Below are 21,560 nucleotides of genomic sequence, written 5' to 3' on the forward strand. Positions count from 1 at the left end.
ATCCTGGGACCGCACCATTTTACAGATGGGAAGACAGAGGCACAGAGAGATAAAGCCAACACCTATGTCACCCAGCTGGAAAGCAGCACTTTGGGGATTTGGACCAGGCCCTCTGGCTCTAGAGTCCCAGGCTGGCCTCTCGCCTGCTGACCGGCCCAGCCTGTGGCTCCCAGTGGACACTGGTTAAGTCCCGGTCACAGGGGCAGAGGTGGAAGCCCCCGTGTCTTTTCCTGCCCATCTGTTGCTGGACTGACCGATGCTCGGATGATGGAAAGAGGGGTTTCCCTGACTGAGGAAGAGGCTGGACCTCAGTTTCTGCTAATGAAGCAGTTTAAGCCTGGGGACCATGTCACCCATGATAGAGGGGGCAGGGACACGACGGCCACCCCCAGACACCAAACAAGCAGAGTAGGGATGGCTCAGAACCTGTCACAGGCGGCATGTCACAGGCAAGAAGAACTGCCACCATAGGCAAGCCGTGAGGCCAGCCATCTCCTGGGGAGGGGGGAGGGCAGGCGTGGCAAGAGAACCCCCCAAACAGAACAACCCTCCAACCCTCCTTGGGGGACACAGGAGACAGAACTAGCTTAGATGGTTCAAAACTCAGACATGGGGGAAAAAGGAGCAGTTCATCAGGGACCAAGCCTGGCTGAGTGGGCATCTTGAAAAATCCCAGGTTCCCGGAGTTCTGGCTGTGGCGCAATGGGATTGGCAGTGTCTTGGGAGCGCTGGGACACAGGTTCGATCCCTGGACCAGTACAGTGGGTTAAGGATCCGGCATTGCGGCCACTGCAGCTTAGGTTGCAACTGTGGCTTGGATCTGATCCCCAGTCTGGGAATTCCATAAGCTGCAGGGCAGCCAAAAACGAAAAAGGAAAAAAGAAAGAAAAAATCCCAGGTTCTCACGACCAGGAGGAGAGAAGGGCAGGTGCTGCCTGGGGGGACAGAAGGAGGAGGTTCTGGTGGGCGTGGCACGCATGGAGCAGCAACGCCGCCGTCACTCCTATCTTACAGGTGAGGGGACAGAGGCACCAGGACATGAGGTAGTTTGCCTAAAGCCACACGCAGTTGAGCGCTGAGCAGGGATCATATGAAGTCAGACTCCTCCAGGGCCCAAACCTACTTACACCATCAGGCCGACACCACCACTGCTCCAGGCTGAACTGTGTCCCCACCAAATTCATATGCTGACCCCAGCTGCCTAAGCCCCTTCCTCATCCCCCAACCTCCCGCGCCCGGTTCTTGGTCACACAGCCCCACAGACTCATGCAGTCAGCCATCCTGGGAACTCCTCTGCCCCCCAGGCCTCAGTGTCCCCATTCACGCTTGGTGTAAATCCTGGGGTCATTTCCAACCTGACTGTTCCGCAAGCCCATGTGGCACAGGCCGGATGGGAAGAGCCAGCACCGGGACAAGGAGGAGGGGGGTGCCTGGCTGCAGCCGCCGGCCTGGACCACTGCCTCCACTCCCCCAGCTGGCCGCCTGCTCTTGCTCTTTTGTGAGGCTGGCTTCTGGGCACACGCGGAGCCTGCATTTATCAGCCCAGCAGGGAAGCGAACGCAGGAACCGTCAGAGCGGAGGCCCCCGGGCATCAATTACAGCCTCCCCCAGCCCAGCCGGCCAGGCATGGCATCCACGGGAAAAATCAAAACGGGTACCGGGCTGAGATGAATCATCGCAGAGGAAGCAGCTGTGTTGATGAAATTTTAAAACCGACACGAGAAAGAAAATACGAACTGCAATACAGTAATTTAGCCTGTGAACACTAAAGGCACATTTTTAATTAAAGCTATTTCGGAGTTAAACAGAGGCCATGGGGGGAGGGGTGGGCAGTCGGGAACGGGAATCCACAGAGGCCTCCGCCCTCCGACCCAAATCCAAAGCCGTGTCACCTAAAGACAGTTATAAGAGTACCACTGCTCTCTCCCCCCTTTTGCCAAAGGCAGATCTGCCACATTGCACAGAGCTGGAGGTTTCTGTGCAATTTGATTCCATCGACAAGACTTAGCTGCCAAAATCTCACAAGCCAGAGCCCAGGAGGCAGAGCCCAGAACCCTACCCGTGGCAGCAATCTCCTCCAATATTCCCAAACACGGCCATCCATCCCCACATCCGTCCAACCACCCTTGATTACCTCCAACGATGATCCACTCACTACCTCATGAAGCAGCTCTCCCTTGGTGAAGCAGACCTTGCTTATTCTGGGCAAGAACCAGCCTCCCCTCTTGGCCTAAGAGACTATGTGGGGTGCAGGCAGGGCTCCCCAAGATGCATCTGCCAAGTCATTGGAGATGCAGATGTGACCGCTGGGTAGCTGATAGCCCAGCAGGGGTGGGGGGCCCAGCTCCACAAGAGAGGGTCCTGACACCCTGTCAGCAAAACAGTGCAGCCCCTGGGTCTGGGAGAGCTCAGGGCCGGGCCACCTAGGGGTGGCTGGTGAAGGCCACTGGCAGGAGGCCAGGAGGAAGAAGGCTATAGAAACCCCATCTTCCCTGGACCCCCTCAAAATGAGACCAGTACTCTCTTTGTGGGCCAAGCCCTGCCCATGGGGTTGTACCCCCTCCGCTGTGCTCCCATAGCCCGCCTGTACACCTGAGCCTACTGGCAGGGAAAGAGTGAGACTGCCCCCTGAGGACAGGCTCTGCCTGGGTACCGCTGTACCCCCACGATGTACCCCCACACACAGGAGGTGAGTGTGTGGGGGTACATTGACTGAGTGCCCACCTAACAGGGGAACAAGTGGAGGCCAGGGCAGGGGAAGTGGCTTGAGGGTCCTTATAAAGCTGGTGCCCTCTGAGCCGCCCCGGGAACCCAAAGGCAGGCAAGGTGTCAGCTGCTGCCGGGAAACCTGGAGCAGGCCAGGGAGGCCCTTCTCTCCCTGTTTCTCACGCCTCCTGTGCAGCTCAGAAGGGCAACGCCTCCTCCACAGCCAGCAGCATCCACCCCCGTTCAAGGCCAAGCCCTGGCAGCAGGTGGCGAGGGCAGCTGGAGCCCTGCCCATGACCCTGGACATGCCCTGCCAACACCCCGGCCCCTGGGTGCCTTTGCAGACTGTAGGTTGAGGGTCAGCCCCTCGGCTGAAGCAAGGGGACAAGATGATACAAGGCTGGCCTGCAGTGCACCCGTGGCCGCACGGCTGCCCCAGTGCCACACGGCTGCCCCTTCTCAGCCAAGCTGACACAGGCTCACAGAGAGACCTGGGCAAGACCCCCGCCTGCCAGCAGAGCCCTCGTGAGGAGGAGGCAGGCATGGGACCCGGTGTCCAGCTCCATGACACACACAAGCACACGTGGCTGTCACCAGAGCAGCACGGCTTTGCACCTTCACCAGGGAGAAGGAAAAGTTCTACCAAAAACCAGGAACCTGGAACACTGCCGCTGAGCAGGCCCAGCTCTCAGCACTTCTCCTGGACGAGCCAGGCCAAAGCCCGATCTTGACCTTTAAGCCCAATCTCACCTGCAACCGGCAAGCCTGGGCAGCGCGGGGTGGGGGGCCCAGGCGACAGGCCACCCCCCCATCTGACAAACCTCTGTGCCCAGAGAGCCTGGCCTGAGCATGGGTACAGGTCAGGGACAGACCTGCACTGCTGCTGCCTGCAGGACAAGGGCCCAAACCTGACTCCAGGAGCAGGTCAGAGCAGGCTGGGGGAGGGGAGGAACCAGGCAGAGACACCCCCTGCCCAGGTGGCAGCCGCCCCCCTCATGCTCCAGACATGGCACCCCGTCAACCTCCACCTCTGCGTATGCGGGTGGGGAGCGGGGGAATGACACAGCTGTGGGGGCTCCCTGGGGAGACCGGGGGTGCCCCGAGGGAGGAAGGAGGAGGAAGGACTGCCCCCTGCAGCCTGAGTGCGTGCACAAGGCCAAGGCCACCACGGGAACCTGGGTGTCTTCTCCCTGAGGGACAAGGTGGCCTAGGGGAGCAGAGGCCACGAGGTCAAGGGACACTTCCGTTCCTGTCCTTAGAAACAGGACCACAAGCAACACCCTGCTGGGACAGCAGAATAAGGCTGCAAACAGCATCCTGAATTGGGGGCCTGAGCTCTGCTTCTCCCCAGAAACAATGACACAAAGGACAGCTGGATCTGGGCAGACTCGAAATCACCCCCACCCCCACCAGAGTCCCCCACCGCCCCACCGTGGTCCTGGCCTTCATTGTGCCATATGCGAGTGACTGCGTCCCCTCCTCCACCGGCTGGAAATCAGCCCCAGGTCAAGGCCCCCAAGTCCTGGTGCTGCCCCCACCCCTGCAGTCACTTCTGTCTGCAGCTCCCACAACCCACCTCCCACCCCCTAGCAACCAGCACCGGCCCAGGTCAGGCCCACTCAGGGCGTTTGGGTGTCAGGAGGCCTACCCACTGCCTCGGACACTCCTCCCTGCCCCCGGCAGTCCTGAGGACCTGGCACTCCTTGTGGCCAAGCCCCTCTGCCATACAGCACCCAACACCAAAGCGGGAAGTCTGAAAACGGGCCTTGCCATTCAAGGCCTGGCTACGCTCCGATGTGGATGCGGTGGTCCTGGGGTGTGGAGGACGGAGGGCCCAAATGAGGCGTGTATTCCGCAGCATCCTGCGGGGCTGGGAGAGCTATCCTGCCACCTGCGCGGGGGGGGGGGGGGGGGAGGGCAGTTGTGGGCCTGCACACATCCCAGCAGCGCCCAGGGGCAGAGAAGGTGCCTGAGCAGGGCAGTGGCGCCAAGCCCCTCCGTTGCTGGGCAACGGGACCAGGCAGCTGAGCCCTCCCTGGGGTTGGTTCCCAGAGAAACGCTCTGGGCATCCCGGCCAGCCAGGGGCGTATGGGGCAGGGTGCAGCAGGGCAGGGGTGGGGGGCGGGGAGGGGGTAGGGGGGTGGGCAAGGGGGAGGATGAGATGAAGTCAAAGATGAGCACAAGGGAAAGAGGCTAGAAGGTCCTCAAGCCAGTGGCCGCCAGACACCCCGACCGGCTGACCACAGCCGCCCACCGTCGCCCCGCCCACAGCAGGAAAGGCCCTCCCCCAGCAGCCTTGCCCCCTGCGTGCTCCAGCTGTGCTCCAGCCATGCTCCAGCTGTGCTCCAGCCGTGCTCCAGGGCACGCAGCAAAGGCACGGACACCTATCCCCCGCCTCTCATCCTGCAGCCCCCTCCCTGCACTGCCCTCATCGCCAAGTCTCTAAGCCACCGTCCCCCTTGCTGGGGACACACGGGTGATGAGGCCTGGCCTCACTGGTCTGTGGATCAGGCCAGGCCTGGAGGGAAGAGGACCCCATCCTGGAGAAGAACCTGCGCGGCACGGAAAGGACGCTTCCACGCGGGTCTGAGCGAGGGCATGCCGGCCCACCTCTCGGGCCCTGAAGCGCCCATCAGAGGGGCAAAGCGGCCCGCTTCTCAGCCATTGTGTGTCCCGCACTGTCTCTGGGACAAGCCCAGCTCTGGTCCCCAAGGAGCTTGCGGACCAGCGGGGCGGGGAGGGGACCACGGACAGGGAAACCCTGGAGCAGCGACACTGTCTCCCACCCAGCGTCCCAGGAGGTGACTCCAGGCAGGAGTGGGGGGCAGGTAGGAGGTTAGGGGCGTGGAGGGGGAGGGGAGCCCAGGCGAGCTGAGCAGGGTGGTGGACCCTGGAGCAGGGGTGGCACTGGCCCCGGGGTGCCGCCCACCTACCTGCGCCAGAAGCTTGTCGCCCTCCAGCAACTTCACCTTGGTGTCCAGCTGCCTGATGTAGGTGAACGAGGGATCTGTAACGACACGAGGTGGGGACATTACTGGGCAGCTGGCCGACTGTCTCCAGCAGGAGAGCCCATCCGGCCCCGCACACCCCCAGCGGAACCTGAGCTTCGCAGAAGGACGTGAAGGAAGGGGGTGAGGGCTCCCACGCCAGCTTGTCCTGGACCAATTCCTTCAGCCCCCGCGACACTTTCCCCAAAAGTTCCCCCCCACACACCCCTGATGGGACCCTCACCCAGGGACAGTCCCCACCCCCACCCCCCGGCCCAGGGTCCAGGGGGCCCTCCCCCACGCAGTAGGGAAACTGAGGCTCTGAGCTGGCAAGTCTGCAGCATGGCTTCCTCCTCTCCATCCTGCCTGACGCAAGGGAGCTCCTACAGATGAAGGGGAGCGGGGCGCACAACACAGGTAAGCCACCCCCTTCCTGCAGGTGCTGAAACCCACCTTCCTCCCCATGCTGGCCCCACTCCACCGTCACAGCAGAAGCAGAGGAAATTCCACCACCTGGCTACCCACGGCCCTGGTCCTGCCTTCTCATCAGGCTGGAAGTCGGCTCAGGAGAGAAGGACCCATGAAGTGACTCAGTGCCAAGGCTAAGGAGCCTGCCCGGGTGGAGGCCAAGGGTGACCTGGGGCAGAGGGGCCGGGGGAGACAGAGCATGGGAGGGGGAGGTTCGGGCAGGGCAGCAAGGAGACCAAACAGTCCCAGCAGGTGCAGGTGTGGAGGGAGGAAAGGTGAGTCTGCGCATCTCTGTGACGGCCCAGGGCACCTCCCCCAGGGGCTCTGCAGCCCCCAGGTGAGGGGCGGCTCTGCACCTCTCAACCACCTGGGTGTCTGGCCAGAGCCCATCCAGCCCGGATGCCAGGCTGACCCAAGCTGCCCATCCAGCCCGGATACCAGCTGACCCAGGCTGCCCAGAGTCTTCCCAGATCACGCCACCGACCCTTTATCTCCAAAGGCACTAGACTGTCGACCAAAGCCAGCCCCCCGAATCCTCCAGGCCATCACCACCCACCCTGGGGCTTTTAACCTTCATAGGCGGGTAAAGGGGGCTTGAGTGCCACTGGAGGACAAGCTGGGACCACCATGCAATCACGTCCCCAGGCGAGCCCCAGGCCTTAGGAAAGGGACCATCATAACCCTCCCCCACTGAGCCTGAGGCCTGATGGGGAGCCCACTGGTGCCTGGCAAGGATGGGGCAGCCGGCAGCCCTCCCCAGATGCCATGACCTCCCGGCACTGGATCTTGGCCCGGGGCTTCCCAGCAGCGCTGTCCTCCGAGGCAGCCTGATGACAGGAGGCGGGAGGAAGTTTCCTGCATCAGTGCCTCTTTGCCCCTTCACCTGCCAGCTGTGGGTCACACTGCGACCCAACCTATTCGAAGGCCCCTTGGGAGCCAAGCCTCCCCGCCCTGGAGCAAGCCCGGGAGACCAGGGCCCAGCCCTGGGCAGGAATGGGGGTGGCCCGGCCCCACCCACTAATTATACAACCACCTCCTCCCCTGCCTGTGCCGTCAACTCTCAGGAATGTGGAGCCTTCTAGGGAGGGAGAAGCCCCCTCCCACTCCAGGGATGACACTGCGAACCCAAGCCAGCTCTGCCGTGTGGCCTCCGGAGGTGCAGTGTCTTCCCAACATGCTGCAGGGCGGCCGCCGAGGGGGACCGACCCCAGGCGCCGACTCCAGAGGCCTCCCACTCAGAACTCCCGTTCCCAGGCAGGGAACCCTCAGCCTCGGTTTACCCATCCATCACCCAAATTGGCCAGCAGTCCTCGAATCCCTTCCCACCCACCCCCATGGGCCGGAGGGGCAGGGCCTCAGTGTTCAGGGGCTCTGGGCACAGGGAGGGGGGTGGGCCTCAGCCAGGGCTCTGTAACCCTGTGAGTCCCCCACCTGCTGGCAGGACGGTTCGCTGCAATGCCACCTGGGAAACGGCGCACAAGGTAAACTCCAAAGACCCTCTCAGCTCCCTCACTCAACCTTCCACGTTAAGACCCCCTCCCCCTGCCGTGTGGGGGTTCCCCCTCTGGGTGGGATCGGTGGGGGAGGGGAGGACCCCCTACCCCCACCCCATGCATGATGCATGGCAGCCCCTGTTTCTGGCTCACCCTTCAAGCCTTGCAGGTGCCAAGCAGGGATCATGCCCATTTTCCAGATGAAGAGGCCACAGGGAACAGTGTCCCCACTTGCTGGCAACTGAGCAGGGGGGCCCCGGGGTCCCGTCTTTCAGACCCTCTCCCCACCCGCCAGCCCCACCCCCGTGGCCCAGTGCTCAGGACCCCAAGTGTGTTGCCCATCTCAGAAAAGCTGGCAGAGGCTCCTGAAATAAGACACGCTTTTGGAGTTCCTGCTGTGGCTCAGCAGTAATGAATCCGACTAGGATCCAGGAAGACGTGGGTTGGATCATCAGCCTCGCTCAGTGGGTTAAGGATCCGGCGTTGCCGTGAGCTGTGGTGTGGGTCGCAGACACGGCTTGGATCCGGCGCGGCTGCGGCTGTGGCTGTGGCGTAGACTGGCAGCTACAGCTCCGATGTGACCCCATATGGCGCAGGTGCGCCCCTAAAAAAAGGTGGGGGGCTTTCCTTAAACCCCTCAGGGAGTTAGGCTTTTTGAGCACTAGCTGTGCTGAACTCCTTGCCTGGCACCCTGCAATCCTGCAATAAACACGAGCGCGCGCGCGCACACACACACACACACACACACGCACACACAGATGGCGCTGTTATGAACATCTGTTGGGCACTTACTGAGCGTAAGCCATAGGATGTTAAGGTCTTTAACGTCCAATTCTCAGCCACCTTATAAGAGAGGCATTATTATTATCTTTATTATGCCGATGCGGATACTGAGACTTAGAAGGAGCTCTGGTTCCCATGGCTCCCTAATAAACAAGCCTAAAGCTTAGAATATGATCCACAGCCACCTTGTAGTCCTCATAGAGTCCATGGGTGAGGAATTTATTTATTATTTACCTTTTTCGGGGTCAAGCATCTTTCCTGGACACTCCATTACTGCCCAACCCTTGGGTGCAGCCACAAGCCAGCCCCCTACCCCCACTCCCGCTCATCACAGCCCCCACCACGGGATGCACTGCCAGGTACAGCCTTGAAGCCAGAAGAGGGACCAGGCACTTGAGTGTGATGAGTGGCCTGTCAGGTCACGAACTCCCTCACTGCCCTGTAAGCCGCAGAGCCATCCTGAAGACGGGCCCAGTGCCTACCCGTCTCCTGGCTCTGAGGGCTGTTTTGTCTTCCTCTGTCATTCCTACGGGCTGAGCCAGGAGCTCCCAGCCCCTCCCAGAAGGTCAGACTGCAGTCACGACCGGGGTCAAGTCAGTGGACGTACGACCAGCTCAGCCCTGGGCAGCAGGCAGGCCGGGCACACCAGGGCTTCTCAGCCTCGTGTCCACCTCCCAGGCCGGCAGGCAGGAGAAAAGAGTGGTGACAGAACCAGCGCCAGGAGAAGGGACACAGGCCATCGCACGCCCCACAAACAACCCCATCACCAATACCAGACCTCAGGGCCCGCAGGCCACGTCCATGGCCCCTGATGACAGAGCTGTCCCCTCAGCCCACCTGTCCTGGTTCACTCCAAACCCTATATTCGCTGCAGAGAACAAACTACACTTCAGGCATCAGGGTTTGGTGGGTTTTTTCCTTTTGCGTTTCAAAAATACAATATGAGAACCTTAAAATATTTATAAATCATCGGTGCTTCCAAAGGAAATTATTCGAAAGAATTCAACCCACTATAACGACCGCAGGCAGAATCACAGTGGCCCAAACGGCACTGATTCGTCTAACAGCAGCGCCCTTGTCATCCCTCATTCAAATGACGCTTAGGAGAGAAAAAGAAATACCCACAAAAAAGAACTGGACACAAACAAAACCTCATGCATCATTGCTGATGTGTTTAAAAAGATCTATGCACTGAAATAAATTCAGGAAGGAGGCACAAGGACGTACCGACTGCGGTACCGCTCGCATGACGGCACCGGTGATTTTTTATTTATTCACAGCATCTCTCGATAATTCAAATAATCTCCTTTGAGAATAGGGAGAAATTTTTCTTTTATAAAAAAGAAGAATGGATTAAAGTACTGCGCCTCCACATTGCAGAGCCCCCGTTGAGGTCAAGGGAGGCAGACGGTGGCCAGAAGGACGGCCTGGGCAGGCGGACCCAATCCGCCACCCTCTGCCCGCTTCTCCCAGCTCTGGTCTGGGGGCCTTTCTCGAAGCCCAGGCCCAGGCCCAGCCCCGAGCCTACCCGCTCCTGCAGAGTTTAACAGGCTTTGAGGCTGCCTCCTGAAAGCCCTGGAAAAGCCTCCCTTGCCATACCAGACCCTGTCCCCACTGTCCCCACCCTCGGCTCCTCAAACCAGGCTTTGTGTGCTGCCAGGAGCCAGGGAGCCAGACTTCTGGTCACCCATAGGTCAGAGCAGGTGCCCTGCAGTGGGCAAGAATGAGAGCTGGGTGGGCCCTCAAATTAGGCGGGGAACTGTGTGTCGGGGGGGTTGTGGGTGGCTGTGGGAGGAGGGGGCCTGTGGAGGGGGGCTGTGGGGGATTGGGGGGACTGTGGGGGGGGGTGCAGGCAACACCAGGAAGGGCCTGGCTCCCTGCAAGGACCGTCCTTCCCGCCGCCTTGGGCAACCCACGATCCCACAGGGCGTCTTCGTGCCCCAGCTTCTTGGAGACAAGCGTGTAATTAAATTAATCCCAGGGTTTGCAGTAATGAGGAGAGGAGCCGGCAGGGAGGGAAGGTCATTTCCTGGCTTGACGGCTGGGGGGGAAATGAGGGAGGTGACTGTGGAAGGGACTCTGGGCTGGGCTGGCCTCGGTGTCCCCTGGAACATCCCTGACCCCCACTCCTGCCCGGCGCCCACGGGCCCAGTCCTGGGGATTCAGGATCCACCCTCCGCCTGGGGGATGGGAGAGCTTCCCCCAGCAGTCCTGCTTCCCGGAGCCTGAGCATCAGCCCTCGCCACGCCTTCCTCATAGACGCTTGTTCCCAGGGCGTGTGGAGGACCAGGCACCAGGGTGGGTGGGGGTCACAGAGCTGCCGGGCGCTGATTGGTTCAGCCAAGAACTCCGGAGCCAGGTCTGGGCATTGACCATCAGGCTACTCTGCCCTCCCGGAAGCTGTGAGGCCAGGCCAGGTCACACCTCCCCTCCCGGCCTGGTCCCCTGCCTGGCTAAGCAGTGTCACCCCAGCTTCACCAAGAATCTGGGGGCCAGAGGCCACTTCCAGTCACCCTAGGCACTTGGAAAAGCCTGAGGACCTAAGAGGAATTCATGCTGCCGGGGAGCGGGGACCAGTGTCCCCGAAGGAGGGGAAGGGTCTCAGTCCCAGGAGCTCCCACCAGCGGCTGCTGCAGGGAGAGGAAGAAGCAGCCAGCCTGTGACTGTGACGTGGCACCTGCACTTCTTGAGGACAAGGGGCAGCTGAGGCCACAGAGGGCGGGGCATTCCGGTGGCCAAGGGCCAGTGTTCCTGAGACCCCGGGGCACAGCGTTACACCCTCATCTCGTGCCAACCTCGCCTCGAGCTGACATCTTGCTCTGGCTGAGATTAGGAGTCTGTATAAAGGGTTATGTGGGAATGACCCCAGGAAGCATGGGGAGTGAGGCGGAGCACAGGAGAAGCTGACAGGGAGGGATGGCGGCGGGGGGGGGGGGGGGGGCTGAGTCACTCATCTGCCCAAAGTTCACTGGGGGTGGCCACTCGCCAAGTGCCTCGGGCGTCTGGATCCCGGCAGGGCACCCATGGTGTCTGCCACAGCTCAGGAAAAAGCCTGGTTTCCCCTCTCTGCACAGGAGGAAGTGGGCAGACGGGGGCTGGTTGGGCACCGTGACACACAGCAACACCGGGGCCTGACTCTCCAGCTGCCACCTCTTCCCAGGTCCCCACCAGCCCTGCCTCCCTTCCAGCCCCCTCTCACTGAGCGGGGTCCCCATAACGTCTTGGGGACAGGCAGGCTTTGTGGCAGGTCATTAGCAGGAGACCCAGCTGCACCTGAGACCCCTCCATGAGGCCTCAGCCCCATGACTGGCTGACATCACAACACGACTCGGCTGATTAAATCCCGCCTCCTTCCGCCTCATCAGGAGGGGAGAGGGCCAGGCCGGGGGCTCCACTGGGGCGGAAGGGCCTCATTAAACAGAAGCACCCTCATCACTCCACCCTCCCCCTCCAACCCAGAGGATGGGAGCAGCTCCTAAGAACACCTGCTTCCCGGGAGTCGCTGCCTCAGTTTCCTGCCTTCCTCCCCTGGCCCAGGACTCAGAAATGAAGACGCAGAAAGCCACGTGCCAAGTTGCTCAGGCAGAGCCGCCAGGAGAACCACCCGCGGGGAGGTCTGACCGGCTCCGGGCACCCGGGACAGTGCTCTGGGCTGAAAGCTGTGTCCCCCCCCGCCGCCCCCCCAAAAAATAAAACTAAATCAAGTTTAAAGTTCCTTGTGGTACAGTGGGTTAAGGATCTGGTGTCACGGCAATGCCTAGGGGTCCCTGTCATGGCACACGTTCGATCCCTGGCCTGAAAACATCCACAAGCCGAGAGCTCAGCCACCAAATAAAAAAAAAAAAAAAAAAAAAAAAAAAAGAATGTTGGTTCCTCCGCCTCCTCCCCCCGCCCACCAAAATCCTTGTACTGAAACCCACCCAACTGATGGTCTGAAGAGGCGGGGCCTTTGGGGTGATCAGGTCGCGAGGGTGGAGGCCTCCTGGGTGAGATCAGGGCCCTTCCAAAGGAGACCCCGGGGCTCTTTCTCCGCCTGAGGGCACAGCTGGGAGGCGGCCACCGGGGAACGAGGCAGCAGCCCCCCAACCCCAGACACTGAGAGTGCCATCTGGACCTTGGGCTCCCGGGCGCCAGACCCGTGGGAGGTAAAGGGTATGCCCTTGGAGCGGCCCCAACAGACGAGGACAGGTAGAGAAACGGGGTCCTCCAGCGAGAAGCATCGCCGGTGTCCGGACAAGCGTTCGTCCTCCTCTTCCCACTGTGAGCAGGGGGACCGGCCCCAGTTCACAGACAAAGAAGCTGAGGCTCGGCCCGGTGTACTGGGGGCCCAGACCAGGCAGCGGTGGAGCAGCCGCCTTTCTTCCGGCTCAGGGCAGCCCGGGGCTCCTGCAGCACCCAGTCCTGCTGGGAAACAGCCGGTCCTGGGCCTGTACTCAGTCCCAGAGGGCTGCTGGCCAGCCGCCCTGCTCACAGGCCTGGCTCGGGGGCCTCGGGCTGACACACCTGCTGCCCTCCCTGCGGATGAAGGAGCATCTCCGGGTTTCCCCCCCCCCCCCCGCCCCCGCCCCCAGTCAGGCCCAGAACCCAGATTCCACAGAGTCTGGGAATGGTCCTTCTTTTTTCTTTCTTTCTTTTTTTTTTTTTTTCTTTTGCTTTTTAGGGCCACACCCTAGGCATATGGAAGTTCCCAGGCTAGGGGTCAAATCAGAGCTTCAGCCACCAGCCTACACCAGAGCCACAGCAATGCAGGATCTGAGCCGCCTCTGCAACCTACACCACAGCTCACAGCAAGGCCAGATCCTTAACCCACTGAGCAAGTCCAGGGATCAAACCTGCATCCTGATGGACACTGGTCAGGTTTGTTATTACCAAGCCACAATAGGAACTCTATTCCTTGTCTTATTCGCTCTCTTTTTTTTTCTTTTTTGGCTGCTCCCACAGTACATGGAAGTTCCTGGGCCAGAGATCGTATCCAGACCACAGCTGCGACCTATACCACAGCTGCAGCAACACCAGATATTTAACCCACTGAGCCAGACAGGGATCAAATACGCTCCACTACAAAGACAGCACCACCAGCTCCTTAACCTGCTGTGGCCCAGCAGGAACTCCTGGTCCTATCTTCTTAAAGGATGTTCCAAGCTCAGGGCCACCTCCTCCCAGCCCCTGAGCAACCCCAAAGGTCACCAAAGGACTGAATTCTTACAGGGCACAGAGTCCCCAGATGCAGGACGGGAAAAGAAAGTTACCAGCTTCGTGACAGCCTAGGCTACCAGCAGGGTGTGAGCTCCCCATCACTAGTGGAAAGCAAGAAGCTGAATGGCTGCTGGACAGAAGCCCCTGAAACCCTGACGTTTCCCAACTCAGCTGTGAGGAGGGCAGATGTACCCATTCTGCTACCCTCTGGTCCCTCCCTGCCAGGTGGCAACAAAAAAACCAGTCCTACAGAAGAGAAAAAGAACATGCAGAGGGGGAATGGGTCCAGCCAAGGTCACAGAGCCAGGTGCCAGCAGGACCAGCCATCACACATGCTTGTCCAAAGGCACAATCCCCAACTGCCTAATGAAGGAGCTGCAGGAATAAGCACATTTGCTGAAGGGTGAAAAAATGGTGAAGTGAAGAGGCACAGCCTGGGGATGAGGGGGCAGAGAGCAAGGACGTGCCCACAGGGAAATCAGGGGCTCCTTCCTGAAGGAGGCAGCATCTGAGCAGAGCCATGAAGAGCAAGCAGGACTCTGACAGGCAGACAGGTGGGGCAGGGACGGAGGGAAGGCAAGGCCCCGCTGAGGGTGCAGTGTGAGCAGAGGCCCGGAGGTGGGGCCGCGACAGGCGGGCAGGTTCAGGAACACCTGAGCTGGCGCTCATTAGCATCCGCCTCCTGGCACACATCACAGCTCCAGGAGGTCCGGCTGAATGTGAGACAGTTATTACTTATGGATGAAGGGAAAGGGCTGAGGGAGGCCTATCAGAGGCACATCAGGTTCCTGGGGGGACGCCTCTCGGTGGTGGCAGCGCCAAGCTGGGCGGGCTGCCCCTGCCCCTCCCTCCTTGGCCCGGCCTGCCCCTCTGAGCTGCCTGCGGTGGGTCTGCAGGGTGTACGGGGCCGAGGCAGCCAGGCATAATCTCCCTGAGGACTTGCGGTGCCTCGGGTGCGAGAAAGTTCTCCCACCTGCTCAGGACGTGAGAAGGGAACATGCTTTCCCATTGGCTCATGCAAATGTTATTGAGCACCTACTGTGTGCCAGCAGATACCAAGCAAAACCCCAGCCCTCCTGTCTCTCTCTCTCTCTCTCTCTCTCTCTCTCTCTCTCTCACACACACACACACACACACACACACACACACACACCCTCCCCCACTGTAATCCTCAGGCCACGCTCTCCCTGTTGACTGCAAAGGAGCCTGAGACTCAGAGAGCTTAGGTAGCAAGTCCAACGTTGCACAGTGAAAACACTACCAGGCTGGGATTTGAACCCAGGTTTCTCTAGAGCCAAGGCCCTTTCCACCCTGCCTCGAAGCCCCCCCAGCAGCCCTACGGGGTCCCACACGACTGCCCTGGGCCTCTCCCAATGTCATCACCATGGTGACTGGCACGGCTCATTTTGAGCCTTGACCCTGTCGGAGACACAGCAACGTTCACCCACTCTGCCAACGAAGAAACCAAGGTTCTGCGGGGCCCAGTCCCGGAGTTCCGAGAAGCAGGGTGAGAGCCGAGGCGCCCACGGTATCCATCCCCAAACCCGGTGCCCCTTCAGGCCACCCCCCAGGTAGACAGGGCAGAGCTTGGAAGACGGGCACTCCCTGAGCTAAACTCCCCTTGGTGGTTAAGTCGCTGGGGACTCCGCCTCTCAGGCAGGGCCTGGGCTCCACGGAGTGCCACCCTGGTGACACTCTCCTGGTCCTTCCTCCCCCAGGACCCCCACCCCACCCCAGGGGCACCTGCAAGCCTGGAGGCTCTGGGCCTCATGCGGACCCGAATGTCCGAAAGGCTGGCACCAGCCCCTCCCACGCTGCCCCTCCAAGCCCGGGGCTCAGGTGAACAGCATGATCGGAGCCCCGGCCTCTCCACCTCGAGCCTGCAGAGGCAAGAAAACCGGTGAGCACGGAAAAACACCCTAACAACGACACCGACGGAAACTGGGACGTTGACGAGCCGCTTGGCTGTCTCCTGACTGTCCCCTGCCCCTTTGTGTTCCCCGCACACGGCTCTGGGGACCCCACGGATCAGCACCCGGCCCACCCGAGGCCGCCTGGCATTTAATTCCAGGAAAAGCCACAAGACTTCCCAACCTGCACTGAAATCTCAAGGGAGCGGCCAAACAGGAGGCCAAGTGCCGCTGGCCTCATGTAGGACACGCCCTGTTGTGGACGTGTGCTAAATTCCTCCATCTACGGCTTGGAAAGCCCGACAAGCCAAAAGGAAACTGTCACTGTTTCAAACCAGGAGAAAAGAGGTGGCGGTGGGGGCGGGGAGGAGGGAGGGTTCCTTTCCTGTGCCCAGCAATCAACCTGGCTGCTTAGGTGACAGTGCAGGTGACAGCACGGTTATGCCCCCCGCACCAGCCCCGATTTCATGCTGAATGGTCAGGAATCACTGACAGAGGCTGAGCGGACGTCTGCCAGCCCTGCCCAGCAGGGCCACAGAGCCACCGAGAAGCCGAGGGGCACCTGGCCTGTGGCTCTCAGCCCACTGCACTTGGCTCCCTGGGGACCTTTGAACATTTGATCCCTCTTCCTCCGAAAGCAACTAAACTGGATGCTAAACGGAGATGCTCCAGAAGGGGCCTGGATACCCGGCTGCGTCCTCCAGGAGGTGCTGGTGCGCACGTGAGCTGGGGACCCTGCCTCAGCTGAGCAGTGACTGTCAAGCGCCTCCCTCCAGCCCCGACCCCGGGCTCCTTCCCCGGGGGCCCCATTCCCTCCTGGCCTGCACTACTCCCCGGGCTGAACTCGTTCAAACACAGCTTTCCGCAGGGACAAGGCTGAGGCTACGACCTGCAGGGCAGACGCCCGAGGGTGGCAGGGCCAGAGGGGGAGGAGGGTAAACTGTCACTCAGCCCCAGAACGGATGCGCCAAGCCCCATGGTAGCAAAAGTGGACAGCTCGCTGGTTTCAGGAGGAAAGGGGGTTTGCTTCATCCTTAGACATCACGCACGTCTCCACTAAAGATGAGGTGTCGGAGTTCCCGTCGTGGCGCAGTGGTTAACGAATCCGACTAGGAACCATGAGGTTGCGGGTTCGGTCCCTGGCCTTGCTCAGTGGGTTAAGGATCCGGCGTTGCCGTGAGCTGTGGTGTAGGTTGCAGACGCGGCTCGGATCCCGCGTTGCTGTGGCTCTGGCGTAGGCCGGTGGCTACAGCTCCGATTCAACCCCTAGCCTGGGAACCTCCATATGCCGCGGGAGCGGCCCAAGAAATAGCAACAACAGCAACAACAACAACAACAGACCAAAAAGACAAAAAAAAAAAAAAAAAAAAAAAGATGAGGTGTCGTGGGGAGCTGGGGGGGGGGGGCAGGATAGGGTGGGACACTCCAGCAGAGGAGGCAGGAAGGGTGGGGGGCGGGGGCAGGGAGAGCGGGCAGGTCACCAGTGCACATTCCAGCTGCGGTAGAGGCGGGGAGGTGTGGCAGGGGTGGAGCAGGCTCAGAAAACAGGGAAAATCGAGGTGTGGCGGGATCATCAGACCCAGGGGATTCCCATCGAAGACGCAGGGGAGTGGCAGTTCTGACAGCTCAGCAGGAACCCCACCCTGTGAGTGAGCAGTGGTGCTGGGGCTCGAAGCCTTAGGAGCAAGGGAAAGAGGGGGCTTCAGGCAGTCAGCTCCGGTGGCATTTCCCTGATTCGGTAAAAACAAGAGAAAATCAGAGTTCCCGTATTGGCTCAGTGGTTAATGAATCTGACTAGGAACCATGAGGTTGCGGGTTCGATCCCTGGCCTTGATCAGTGGGTTAAGGATCCGGCATTGCTGTGGTGTAGGTTGCAGACACGGCTCAGATCCTGCGTTGCTGTGGCTCTGGCGTAGGCTGGTGGCTACAGCTCTGATTAGACCCCTAGCCTGGGAACCTCCATATGCCGCTGGAGCGGCCCTAGAAAAGGCAAAAAGACAAAACAAACAAAGAAACAAAAAAACAAACAACATGAAAAAATCATCACAAGCAAGGTGGTGGGATTCCTGGGGTGAGGGGGCCCGGAGAAGCTCTGCACACCTGGCGCATGACCCCAGCAGCATTCCGTGCAGGTGGGTTAAGGATGAAGCGCTTCGTGCACGGGGCTGCAGCAAGTGGCTGGCCCCCGAGCGAGGGAAATTCAAGCCCAGCCTCACAGCACACGCAGAGAGCAGCCTCAAGAAGGACAGAGCTCTGCGGGAAAAAAGCAACTTTAAAATGGGGGCCTCTTTGCGACAACAGGGGTGACCCTTAACAATTTACGATACAGGAAAGAAGCCAGTCACAGGACACCTCGTATTGTGTGAACCTGTTGATAAGCAACGTCCAGAACAGGCAGAGTCACAGAGAAAGAAGAAAGATGAGTGCTCGCCTCGCCAAGGGGAAGGAGAGGGGAGCAGCTGCTCGTGGGGGCGTAAGAATGACCTGGAATCAGATAGTGCTGGGGGGGGGGGTAGCTCTGTGAACATATTAAAAGCACTGAATTGTATACTTTCATATATATATACACACATACACACTCTGAGAGTTCTGCCTCGATACTGTTAAAAAGAGCAACTTCAGGGAGTTCCTGTCGTGGCTCAGTGGTAATGAACCCAGCGAGTATCCGTGAAGACTCAGGTTCGATCCCTGGCCTCACTCAGTGGGTTAAGGATCCGGTGTTGCCCTGAGCTGTGGTGTAGGTTGCAGACGCGGCTCGGATCCCGCATTGCTGTGGCTCTGGTATAGGCTGGTAGCTAAGGCTCTGAGTCAAGATTCAACCCCTAGCCTAAAAAGACAAAAAAAAAAAAAAAAAAAGCAACTTCAGGAGTTTCCACTGGGGTACAACAGGATTGGCAGCATCTCTGCAGTGGTGGGATGCAGGTTCAATCCCTGGCCCCGGCACAGTGGGGTAAGGATGTGGCATGGCCGCAACTTCGGCGTGGGCCACAGCTGCGGCTTGGATCTGATCCCCGACCCAGGAACTCTACAGACGGCCAGAAAAAGATCCACTTCAGCTTTCAAGTAGGAAAGGATTTCTTCATCAAGAAACAAACATCACAAACCAAACACACAGGGAAAACCTGTCACCCCTGACTGTGTGCACAATAAAAGCCCTGCTGGACAACAGACCACGGATCCACGAGCACAGTCAGAAGACCGCCCCTGCCCAAAACTAAGACAATGAGACCACTTCAGCCACGGGATTTCAGCAGAAAGTGAAAAGCAGTCCCCCGTGTGATGGCAAGTGCGAAAGAGCCAGGAGCCAGCACGTTGGGGCGCCCCCGGCACGGCAGAAGGTCCAGGTTTGCAGAAACAGGTGCAAGAAGGCATTCCAACACTGGCTCACGGAGTAAAAAACGGGAGCCACCTAAATGTCCTCCCCCGGAAAGCAGATACACTGTGGTTTAACCAAACAATGAAATTCTGTGCAGAGCTTCGAGGGAATGAGTTACAGGTGTCAGCAGGGATACGGCTTAAAAACAGGATGAGGGGAGAGCAACTGAGGGACCCATGGACATGTGACATCACTTAGGACTGCCAAGCGTCCTGTTTACAGGATACACTGTCACAAGCCTACACTGTACACAGCGTGGGGCCTGTGAGAGAAACATCAATGCAGGACGGTGCTGAGCACCAAGGTCCAGGTGAGGCGCCCTCTGGGGGGACGGGGGTGGGGGCCTGACACACTGGGCGCCACAACTCTACCTGCAACATTTGAGTTCTTTGGTCTTTTTTTTTTTGTCTTTTCTAGGGCTGCACCTGCGGCATACGGAGGTGCCCAGGCTAGGGGCCCAATCGGAGCTGTGGCGGCCAGCCTATGCCAGAGCCACTGCAACGCGGGATCCGAGCCGCGTCTGCGACCGACACCACAGCCCGTGGCTACGCCAGATCCTTAACCCACTGGGCCAGGGATCGAACCTGCAACCTCATGGTTCCTAGTTGGATTTGCTAACCACTGCGCCACGACAGGAACTCCTGCAACACATTAGTTCTTAAAAGGAAAGGACCTGACACGAAAACGCTCTACTGTTGACAATCTGATAAAGGCGGGCAGTGGAATAAAGAGTGGTCTCATAATTCTCCAAGTTTACTGCTTTTTATATACTTCTTTTCTTTGAGGGCTGTACCTGCGGCATGTGGAAGTGCCCAGGCCAGGGACTGAATCTGAGCCACGCTGTGACTGATCTATGCTCCAGCCATGGCAACACCTGATCCATTAACACACTGCACTGGGCTGGGGATCAAACCCGCAACTCCGCAGCAACCCAACTGGCTGCAGTAGGATCCTTAACCCACTGTGCCACAACAGGAATGCCAGCTTTTTATATATGTCTTAATAATAATAATAATGTTGTTTTTTTGTTTTTTTTTAGGGCCACAGGTTTGCCATATTCCCAGGCGTGTCCCCAGGCTAGGGGTCAACTTGTACCTTCAGCTGCCGGCCTATGTCACAGCCACAGCCATGCCAGATCTGAGCCATATCTGCAAACTATACTGCAGCTTGTGGCAACATGAGATCTTTAACCCACTGAGTAAAGCCAGGAATCAAACCCACATCCTCATGGATGCTAGTCAGGTTTGTTTCTGCTGAGCCACAAAGGGAGCTCTTTTTTCTTTCTTTAAAAAAATTTTGTCTTTTGTCTTTTGTCCTTTTAGGGCCACCCATGGCATATGGAGGGTCCCAGGCTAGGGGGTCTAATCAGAGCTGTTGCCAGCACCACAGCAATGCCAGATCCGAGCTGCATCTGCGACCTACACCACAGCTCACAGCAATGCCGGATCCTTAACCCACTAAGCGAGGCCAGGGATCGAACCGGCAACCTCATGGTTCCTAGTCAGATTCATTTCCACTGAGCCAAGACGGGAACTCCTTTTCTTTTTTAAAATAATGCTTTTTAAGTAAAAGGAAGAAAGTCAGGGCAGTGCAATAGACCTTCCAGAAAAGATGCTGGAACTTCCTGATGTCTAAACACCCCCTTTCTGGGTCCCAACAACCCCCAGGCTGCTTTTGCCAAAAACCTCACAAACACCCCTGGCCACTCCCTTGGGAGCCGTGCAAGAACAGCGGGTCCAGAGCCTGCGGGGAGAGGAGGGGTCCATGGGGACTGGAGGATGACAGCAGCAGGAAGCCACCCTCCTGCAGGCAGTTAGGGGACAAGAACAGGTCCCCTCTCTGCCCCAACCATTCTGTGACCTGGAATGAGCAGCTTCCCATGCTGGCCGCAGAGAGATGCGGGCAGGGGGCCCAGGGGACCCAGGGGGCTCAGAGTGCAGGACAGGGACGCGACTCAGAGCCCCTGCAGAGCAGAGTCCCTGCATTTAGGCAGGGCAGTGAGGCCCCGCCCACTACAATGACACAGACATTCAAATGACAAGGACAGCAACCTACCCTTCTCACTCCACCGAAACCCCACAGCAGGTGATTGCTGACCGAAAGCTCACGGAGAAGACCAGCTCCAGGGCCATCCCCGAGGTCCTGGGGAGGGCACGTTCTTCCAGCTGACAAAGGGACACCGCCTTTTGTGGCCAGGTCGTATCTCAAGAGGAGAAAACTGGAAGGGGCCCAGCTCCAGCTGCACCCGCGGGCCTTGGTTTCCCCACAGGACGTCACGATACCCATCTCAGACTGCACCTGGAAACTGTACTTGGCAGACGATGGTCCACCCAGAGGCCCACGCGTGACCCCCAGAATCTGTGCATATACGACCATGCGGCAAAAGAGACTTGGCCAAGGGATTAAGGCTACAGAAGCCAAGAGGGAGATTAGCCTGGACCAGGGTGGGGAGGGGGCGTTTTAATCTCATGGATGTGTGAAAGTGGAGTGTGTCCTGGCTGTGTCCACGGAGATGTGACTTTGAGGGGTGGTCAGAGAAAAGAACCGTTGCCGACTTGGAAGACAGAGATGAGGCCACAAGCCAAGAAATGCAGGCAGCGTCTACGAGCTGGAAACGGCAGGAGACGGCTTCTCCCCGCAG

The 21,560-nt window shown here is 59.2% G+C and overlaps 1 protein-coding gene across 3 annotated transcripts in view; it reads right to left on the reverse strand.

Moving 5' to 3' along the window:
* Positions 1-21,560, reverse strand: part of CCDC85C (coiled-coil domain containing 85C) — an 83,175-nt gene that overhangs the window by 14,510 nt on the left and 47,105 nt on the right. For all 3 annotated transcript variants that reach the window (XM_021099688.2, XM_021099687.2, XM_084970186.1), the window contains exon 2: positions 5,640-5,713. In XM_021099688.2, coding sequence (XP_020955347.2) covers positions 5,640-5,713 — 74 coding nt within the window. The remainder of the gene's footprint in view (positions 1-5,639; positions 5,714-21,560) is intronic.

The sequence above is a fragment of the Sus scrofa genome, chromosome 7 (assembly GCF_054392235.1).
Source record: "Sus scrofa isolate SSC_HxYL_T2T_F1_AM1 chromosome 7, Sscrofa_HxYL_maternal_Yorkshire_Landrace_v2.0, whole genome shotgun sequence".
NCBI lineage: Eukaryota > Metazoa > Chordata > Mammalia > Artiodactyla > Suidae > Sus > Sus scrofa.